This window comes from Drosophila sulfurigaster, chromosome 2R, assembly GCF_023558435.1.
Source record: "Drosophila sulfurigaster albostrigata strain 15112-1811.04 chromosome 2R, ASM2355843v2, whole genome shotgun sequence".
Classification (NCBI taxonomy): Eukaryota; Metazoa; Arthropoda; class Insecta; order Diptera; family Drosophilidae; genus Drosophila; species Drosophila sulfurigaster.
The window spans coordinates 13969961-13979868 of record NC_084882.1 but is presented as its reverse complement, the minus strand read 5'-3'; the positions used below and the strand labels follow the sequence as shown (position 1 = coordinate 13979868).

The 9908-nt window shown below is 40.3% G+C and overlaps 2 protein-coding genes across 3 annotated transcripts; both read left to right on the top strand.

Annotated features, from left to right (window-relative positions):
• The first annotated feature begins 122 nt into the window (after positions 1 to 122).
• On the top strand, positions 123 to 1959 carry LOC133836207 (uncharacterized). The gene has a single exon (XM_062266567.1). It carries the CDS (start codon positions 738 to 740, stop codon positions 1422 to 1424), a length of 687 nt encoding a protein of 228 aa, XP_062122551.1. The 5' UTR covers positions 123 to 737; the 3' UTR covers positions 1425 to 1959.
• A 1496-nt stretch (positions 1960 to 3455) lies between these two features.
• Positions 3456 to 9896, top strand: LOC133836206 (uncharacterized). Of its 2 annotated transcripts, none has more exons than XM_062266564.1 (2): positions 3456 to 3626; positions 8537 to 9896. In XM_062266564.1, the coding sequence occupies exon 2, from the start codon at positions 8554 to 8556 to the stop codon at positions 9775 to 9777; it is 1224 nt and encodes a 407-aa protein (XP_062122548.1). In that variant the 5' UTR covers positions 3456 to 3626; positions 8537 to 8553; the 3' UTR covers positions 9778 to 9896. The 2 variants fall into 2 exon arrangements, with proteins under 2 accessions (XP_062122548.1, XP_062122549.1); XM_062266565.1 differs by lacking the exon at positions 3456 to 3626 and adding an exon at positions 6479 to 6495.
• The last annotated feature ends 12 nt before the right edge of the window (positions 9897 to 9908 follow it).

Here is a 9908-nt window from a genome sequence, read left to right as displayed (position 1 = left end):
TGCACTTGCTGTTGTTGTTTGTTTGTTCATAATTTTATTGTTGGTATTATTTGTGTTTGTTAATGGTGAGTGCAGAGTACAATAAAAGAAAGACCAAATATGAGTTTAAAAGCCTTTTACGGCAACAAAATTGTCAGAGACTTTTTGAAAGCATCGTCCGTTACGGATTGCGATGTCGATGACAATATCTTTTGTTTGTTTGTTTGTTGTTGCTGTTGTCGTTGTTGTTTGTGTTTGTGTTACCTAGCATTGGTTTGCGTAAATTGAGCATCACATGTAATTTTGACACATTTTTTCGAGCGCAAAGTGTGCAATTTAGTTACATTTGCATTTGCCCGCAAGACGTAACAACAATATCGTTAAAATGGGAAAACACCTCGTAAGCCAAGACAAGTCTTATCGCATTCCGGCGAGAACTACTCATTAATTAGCCACATAATCTATTGTGGACATCTAGCATTGACACATTTTTGTCGCCCAGCTTGACAATTATGCCATAATATTCGGAAAGCTTAACTAATTCCGACTAATAGTAAGCATTTTCCACACCATTTATCTGACTGCACTAAAAACAACAAGTCGAGAACATCGTAAATGTAACGAAATTGGGGCCAAACAAAGTGCACACTCTGTTTGGACAATTGTGGGGGAAAACACGTATTCACGGACTACGGAAAAACCCAAAGTGCCGCACTAGAACAGCCTCCAACTGGACACCTACATAAACAGTCAACATTATGGATTACCTTGGACTGCTTCTCGTTATTTTACTACTACATTGCGTATACGCAGAGTATTACTGGCAGCCAGAACCCCTGATTGTGCTCTATAATCCTGAAACTGGACGGGAAATGGACCCCAGACTCTACAGAGATATGCAACTGCGTTCAGCGGGACCGACAAGTGGACAGAATATCAATGATAATATCGTCCGACTTCCCAGTCTGGGAACGCCGTGTTCTTGTGAAGATTACGTTTGTCGCTGCTGCTTGGGCATTGGATTCGGTAGCATGAAGCAGACCGTGTGCATTAAAATACAATACGAATGGCGGGAATTCGATGTACGATTCTTTATCGACTGGAACGATCGGACTTTGGCCAGTTTCGGCATTTCCCCCGCGCAAAATATGCCTGACTTTTGCACTCCGCTAGTTCTGCCGGTTCCCATATTCAGCTGTTTGCGTCTCTCGAATATACAAATTATCGAAATGGAAAACAGCCTCAACTTGTGCATATCGTTGGTCTTCAAGATGGTTTTCTATCAGATCTTTGAGTATAAATTCACTTGCATGCGTTTGGGCATGAAAGGTGTGTCCATTGTACGGGATCCGTACTCATATATGGACATGAATCCCTCGAAGCTAACCGCAGGTCAACCGATGCCCCAGACCACCAACGATAAGCTGCAAATCTACGATGCCTAAGTAAAGTAATTGTTGTTTAAGCGCTACATAATGTACATCCATCCGCCTCGCATTCTAATTTATATTAAATCTAACCAAAAAAAAAAGTGAAATTTTTGTTAATTAAAAAAAGAGCTATTCATTCAAGAGCCGCACCAACAAATAAACGACACACCAACCACAAAAAATAAATAAAAAAAAAATGCTATGAAAATTGCGAAAATTGCTAATAAAAAGTTAGGCTAAGTGTCTGATGTGCGTTTGTGTGTGTGTGTGTGTGTGTGTGTGTGGAGTGTGTTTATTTGTGACGCGACTGCCTTGGATTTGTATCTGTATCTCAGCATCTTAAACAAGGTACACAGCTCATTGGAACACACCTACTTCTGGCCACTTTCGTTAACCACCGCGGCACATGGCAATTATTTTTTCTGCCCGCTATCAGTCGGCATGCATCTGAAGCCGACGAACCGTGCAACACAAGACGCCAAGGGAGGTCCAAGGGGGGAAGTCACTTCGTAGGCAGGAAGGAGATTGGATTGACGGCTCTTTAGCATCAATACTACTTATATGTAGTATGTTGGGGCTGTCAAATGATGATTTGTCAATCCCAAACTATCGAAGCGAGCAAACTAATCAACTTACTCGATAAGTTCCCAGCTGTTAGTCTATTAGTGAAACCGAAAGGAAACCCGTATTAGCCGCCGCATCGAAAGCTATTAATTATGTTGCACACGCAGTTCGATTTAATGGCCAATTCTTATCAACTTATTGACGTAACAGTTTATACCTCGTCGCATCATTTGCGCTTTTCTTTTCTACGCATAAGTGTGTTGCGCATTAGCCAAATACAAACTTTGTTGATTAAACTTTTTCCCATAGCCCGCCCGAAAGTTAATACTACACTCGTAAATTTATAAACAATTTACTTAAACTATAAAATACGAGTATATGTTTTTTATGACAATGGCAAAAAGCTAAGAAAAAAATGAAAATGAAAATTTATGACTAGCGAAGCTGTCATGTTTAATAAAAGCAAAAGTTATTTTAAGTGGTTAATTTTAGATTTATCTGAAAGTTGTTGTGAAGCCTCGTCAAATGTTTTATGACTTATTTGGAAAATGTGGTGAAGAGGTGTTTAGTACTAAATAAACTACAAGGTTGCCATTAAGCTGCTCATTTCTTGTGAAAGAAAATAATATCAATATTAAGCGTAATTTGATGGGCATTAAACTTTGGAGTTTATCAGGAAAATGCAGTGCATTAATTATTATACAAGTAGCATCTTTTTCGACATTTGATGGATGCTATAAATGCGTGTGTGTGTGTGTTTATTCGTCACGATAATAAATCACGGCTAAATCACGGTTAGCAAATCACAGCAATCACTTGCATTCGCCGATGCGAGACAAACACCGTCGCTTCGGATTCAGATTGCCAAACGACTAAAAGAAATGTGTATAAAAATCTCAACTCTGAATTTGCTCTTGTTGTTAGTGATGTTATTTGGCGTTGCTGTTGTTGTTGCTGTTGCTGTCGCAATTGCGCAATTGTTCGCTCATTTTGGACGCGTATTTTACTTTTTTTGGCATGCTTTGGCTTGGCGTTTAGTCACTGCCCCCGCACCGCCGCTTGCACACTGCCTGCGCCCCACTTTTATTTTTTTTTTCATTCCTCATTTACCCATTTGTGTGTGCATGTGTGTGTGTAAGCGTGTGTTAAGCTCAAGCTTCACAACTCGGTCTGGGTCTCAGTTTGAGTCTTCGACTCTTTGGCCAGCTGTTGCCGCAGTCGCAGTCTGCGTTGACGCTGACGTCGCTGCGGCTGCTGTAGTTGTTGTTGTATTACCGTTGCCAACATCGGCTTTACCTTCTGCTGCTGCTGTTGCTGCCGCCGCTTCGGCCTCCAAACACACATACTTAGCTACAGAGTATGCACATATGTTTGTATATTTGTATGCATAATAATTTTTACTTTTTTTTTGTATTTTTGCTGCCGCCGTTTTCCAGCTCGATGCTTTTTTACTTGCTAGCAAAAGTTTTTCATTTGCGTTCAGTTGTATTTCGGTTCGCGTTGCGATCTGTCGCACATTTCGTCTGTTCGCTGGCAGAGATACAAGATACAAAGATACAAAATACATTTCAAAAGCCGCACACGAGGAGTACTAACCACATTTTGGGACTAGTTAACATCAGAGATACCAATTTTCGAGCGTCTAAATTAAATGTGAGTTGCTATTTTGCGAATGTTATTTCATCTCTCTTGCGTCTCTCTCGCTCTCTTTCTCTCTCCATTTAACATAATGAATGAGTAGTTAACTTAAAAACACAGCTACTGGGGATCGTTAAATGCAGTTTTGGGTTTCCATGACAATTGATTTATTTTGATTTCCCCATTTCACACTTTGAGTGTGCTTTGAAATTGAGAAAGGGCTTACAAACAACTTGACGCAATTTTGTGCGTGGGTCTAGCAGATACTTTTGTGTACTTTTGGGTGTCAGGCAATATTCATCAAAAACCCACGAACCTTTGACTTTGACGGATACTTAATGTGTGTGTGTGTGTGTCGGAAAGTAAAAAGAGTTTCACTTTCAGTTGCGACACTTGGGCGCAAAATTAAAATAAAATAAAGAAAAAACCCATGCCTAAGCCAAGCCACAGTCAAAACAAACTTTGGTCGGTGAATGGACGTTGGAGACAGGCTGTTCATCCTAAGACAAAAAGTGCCATAGAGTGATGAGTAACCAGCATGTGTAATTAAAGAGATGCTAGCAAAAAAATTAAAGCTACAGACAAATAAAAAACAAAACAAAATAATAAAAACTTTGTAAGTAAAACGAAGACAAAAAAAGGCATTAAAATTTTAAGAAATGGACAGTCGCCAGTCGGAGGCCCTCAGCATCTTTAAACTTTACGATCTTTGAAATTTCACATTTCATTGCAGCGGCAACAACAACACAAAGTACAAATATTTATAAGTGAAAAAAATTACACAAAAAAAAAAAATGAAAAAATCATGTAAAGTTTCTCACTTTTGGGTGGGAAATGTTAATCATAAAAAAAGTAAAAGTGAAATTAATACAACGCCGGCAACAGAAAATTACATTAACCGCACAAATACATTTGCATTTTGCACATGGCAGCAGCAACTTTACAATAACAAATAATAATAACAACAACAACTACAACAACAAAAGCAACCACACAAATATTACAACAATCACTGATAACAGCTAAATGAAATGAAAGGCGCGATCAACGATCGTTCGATTGGACTACCAATGACATTAAAACAAAACAGTTTTGATTTAAATGCATTAAATGCACTACACACCACGCATAATGCATAAATACGGGGCGTATACGTAATTTTAATGCATTCATTGTTGCCAGATCACTTGAAAATGCGCACAACGTTGCCAAAAAGGGAGTTGATTTGATTTGACACGCTGACAAGGGCCGCTTCACACCGCTCCCTAGAAGCCATTGATGCAATAAAAGTGAGAGTTTCGCCCCAGTCAGAAGTTGAACCGAACTCAACTCAACTCAATTCAAATTGAATTGAACTGAACTGAGTTTGAAGTCAATGAACAGGTCAGTGATTGGTATCGCAGAGTTGGCCGCAATTGCGCTCAATTACCGGCTGGATGGATGGCTGGCTAATGCCATTAACGTAATACCCAATTAATGGCAAATGGCACGCCTTCGCTGAGAAAGCCCATCATTAAATGTGCGCGGTCTGTCACGTTAATGCGTCTATGCAAATGACTCCAGCTCAGAGATCATGTTAGTTGGTCAAAAACACAAAAAAACACAAACTACACAAAAAACAATCAACAGTTAACATTTCAAACAAATTGCACATACAATACATAATAATAATTGCAGTTTGGCTTGCAACACATTTAAGTACTTAACAATCCAGCAACGCTGTTTGTTGTTGTATTTCTTTTTATAACACTTTTTTTTTTCTTTTTTTGGCCAAGCGACTCGTCGTAGATAAATGCTTCAGTCGCATTTCCTGTCCCGCTTCACTCCAAACTTGAAATGATGTAATTTTCATTGAACAAAAGTGACCAAAAAAAGAAGACGTATAAAAAAAAAACACCACATAAAGTGACGCTACGAAGACGCAACGCAGATGCCTCAAAGCAAACACCAGCTGACAGCGACGTCGACTGCGACTGCGACGCTGGCAGCGGCTGCAGCTGCGCCGTGACATTGAAGCCGTGTGAAGTGCTGCCGACGTTGACGCTTGCGCTGTTGTTGTTGCTGTGGTTGTTGCTGTTGCTGTTGCTGGCATTGTTAGTGTTGCTGTTGTTACTGTTGTTAGCGGCCAGCGGCCTAAAAACGCTGGCCAGCACACGAAAGGCTATAGTAAGAAAAAAGAGAGCAAGCGCTCAATACCAAGCGTTGACTTCTATTTTGTTGTTGCTGTTGCTGTGCAAAAAGTAAAACTTGTTTTTGTTGTTACAGTGCGCGATGATTGCGACAATTTCATAACAACAACAACAACACTAACAATAACAACCGACAGCGAGCAGTAGCGAGTTCATCTGGGAGCGCAGCGCACTCAGTCGAGTCGAGTCGAGTCGAAAGTGAAAGTCCACAGCAAAGTTCCCAGTTTTGAGCTCAGAGCTCATACTATGGGCCACGAGCACGGGCACCATCAATGTGTGGCTGGTATGGTGTATGGTGTGGTATAGTATGGTTTAGTGTGGTGGTTACCCAGTTAGACTCCGTCAAAGAGTTGAGTTGGCGCCTCGTCGAGTCGTTGAGTCGTCGAGTCGTGGTCGTGCCGTGAACTTTGCCGTGCGCATTTATTGAAATTGCAATTCACAATTCACAATCCACAATTTGCTTAATTGTTTTTCTCATTTTGTTTAGCAAATTTTCACTCATTAGTGGCTCGTGTACATCGCGGCGTATGCGTAATATCTTACTAGTAGTTCATTCAGCCCCCCCATCCCAATTATGCAGCCAATCAATGGGCAATACACAAATTGATCGCACTCACAAATTGCGATAAATGCAGCATCAATTTCAACTTCAACTCTGACTAGACGAACACTTAAACTCTTATTACAATTGACAGGTGAGGTTGCGCCCTGAAGGCAGCATCATTATCATCACAGATCAGTTGGATTTATACCTGGTCATTTAAGTTGCTGCTGTTTGCGGGTGTAAAGTGTGAGCAATTGGCAGCCATTCATGCTGGCAGTGTTTTGATTAAGTAAATGCATTCGATTTTATGTGAGCAATCAAATTTCAGTATTTATGAACGAGTCGATGATTAGATTATGGAGAAGCCAGTCATCCAATGCGTGAATGAACATTTTATGGCTATTGCGACAACAATAATTTCCATAAATGTATTTACCGGAAAGGCACACAAATTATATACGCATTTCTATTTTATTCTGATCAAGTGTATTATTTGTTATTATTTATTTTCCCCAATTATTGAGTATACAAAAGAATGTGATTTTTTTGTTTGCAGAATTTTAAATAATAATAATTCTAATTCGAATAGTATTTGCCAAAGAGGTTTACACATTTTAACTTTATTAATAGCAAACATATTTGTTTAATCCATTTTCAAATAATTGAGTATAAAAATAACTTATAAATGCCATATTTTGTTTTTCATATTTATAATGCTACTTGCCAAGATATTTTCAAATTATTAAAATTGAAATTAATAGATATATTAGCCTAATTATTAAAGTGCCTTTTTTTTAAATAAATTTTTAGCCTGCAGAGTGAAAGTGATACTACAAAAGAAACATTTTAATAAATAGTTCTTATGATTTATGATTTCATGCAATCATAATTTAGTGAGGTAGATATATTCTGCAATTGTTTAGTATTTATTTAAGTATATTTTGAGAATTGCCAATAATTCCATAAAATTTAAAATTACGAATCAGGCAAAGAAATTATTGCTTTTTTTAGTCTTGTGCAATTAAAAACTATTAGGTTTTTGTAAAAATCTATATACTTTAAAAATTATATTTACATTTGTGACTATAGTTTCAAACTCTAATATAATAGTCTGCAATTTATACAATTTCTACAAATTAGCAATTATTTGCTTGACTTTCGTTTAGTAGTCGTAGGCAAGTAAAGTCGATAATCTTGAGCAAGACATTGACTTTGTGGCAGTGTCAAGAAAGGTTTGATTTCTTTAGTTTTTTTAGTTTTAGTTGGCACAACACTCAAGGAGGGCGTGGCGAATGCAATTTAATGCGCCAACTGTCAGGAGTTTGTCGCCATGTCGTGCCTGTTCGCTTACTGTGCAAAATGCTGTTTACCAGCAACCGATGATTTCCTCATGCCAAACTAACTACATAAAACAGCGGCAACAACAAAATCAGTGGCAAACGAAAGTTAAGCATTGCAATTTTTAATCGCTGTTTCGCTTTCTGAGCCCAGCACATCGACACGGACACGCAAATGCAATAAAATAAAACTAATAAACACAACGAACAACAACAAAAAAAATCGAACAACAGTCAGCCAAAGATGCATTCAGTGAAGCAGATTGACTGCTTGACTGACTGTCAATAATTGAATTAAGACCAGTACAACCGGCAAATATTCAACGAGGTGTTGAGAAATGCCACAAAATGCGAATGCGAATGCGACGCAGCGAGGCTAATTAACCAGCGTGAAAACAAAACAAACAAATCGCATTATCTACGGATAAATCTTATGTCTACTTGGCAAAACTACAACATTAATTTAGTTAATGGGATTTAATGAGTACGAGTTCCACATTGAACTCTTCATATCGGACAGATTTCAGTGCACTGAACTCTTTTTAATATTCATGTTAATGTTATATTTATTTCAATGCCATATACCATAAATATTCATGACTTCTTCAAGTAATATTCAAAATAATTGCTTACTTTGCATAACACAATTTAATTGCAAGAAATGTAGGCTTTCTTTTGCATTTATTTTAATTGAGCACAATAAGATATATGCTTCAGTTGAGCTGTCGTAATACTATTCAACACAATCAGCGTAAAGTTCATATGCAGATCTGCAGTAAATTTGATAACAATGAAAAGATTTATGCCCAATTAACTTTTCACTAATGTGCTACAATTTTATGTATAATTTCACAGCGCACGCACTGTAAAAGATGGCAACGACTTCAAAGGCAACAGCGCAAATGGCAACGGCAACGGGGCGTATGAGTGTCATAACACTAATTGCGTGCATCGCCCTCACCTGCGTGGGCGTGGCACACGCTAGCACTGAACTTGGCAGCGGCAGCATCAGCAGCGTGACCGGCAAACCCGCGTTGATACGCACCGAGCTGCGTTTTGGCCGCAATCTTGATCCCTCCAAGGTGCGTGTGGTGAACGTGAAGTCGAGTCAAGGCGAGGATGTGGAGATATTGGTGGGCAAGAACAGTCGCAAGGCACGTGCCGAGGAGGCAGCTGGTTCGTTCTTTGTGCGCAGCTCCGATGTCAAGCGACCTGTGTTGCCAAGAGCCAAGAGCAACTCACAAGTTGCAGGCAGACAGCTGAGCTTTGAGCATACTCCAGCATTGCTGAAGCAGAGCGAACTGGCACAACAGCAACAGGATTATCGCCAGCGCAAGGCTGACGCTGAGCAGCGACAGGCCAAGTTCATACAACTGCAGTTGGCCAAGGCGCAGAGCAAAGTGCTGGAGCAACAGACATTGGACAGCAACTCCCGTCGTGGTCGTCAGCTTGGTGGAGCTGCGGCCTGGCAACCAGTTTACTTCCAGGCACAGCCGACGGCCCGCAACAACAACAACTTCTCCTTTGGCGTCGATCGTCAATGGCAGCCTTACTCCTATGCCGATGCAGTCGAAACTCAGCCTCGTGTGTTGCGACAGGCACAGAGCACTCCGCTCAGCTTTCCCAGTGACATGGAGTACGCTGCCTCCGAGCCCGTGGAATACTACAACAGGGACACACGTGCCTATCCAGGCAATGGAGCCAGCTATCGCGCACGTCCGCCTCAGAATCTGATCACCAAGCACAATTACAATGTGCTGCCACAGAAATCCAAGTTTGTCACCTACATGCCACACTCGGTGGTGGTCACAGCCAGTGCTGGAGTTGTTACACCCTCCGCCACGCCCACTAGACGACCAGTGCAACAACAGAGTTCACATGCAGCACACAATCCACATCGCAATCCGATTGGCCAGAGCACGCACAGCGTTGTCGATGGACCGGCGGTGACTCTGATCGAAGGTGTGCGTGTGCCGGACACCGCTGAGGATAAGGTGAAGACCTGGCGCAATGCTCGAGTGCTCAACAATCAGCTGGTGCCATATCCCGAGGGTTACACGCCGCCACGTGTCCAGATGCCCAGCTTCGATAGATAGATAGATGGATGAATGGATAGAGTGGATGCGTCCATTTATGCACCTTTGTACTACACCTATTATATATTTATTGATTTGTTTAATTGTTAAGTTATTTATACATATATGTCTGTACTATATATCTATGTAAA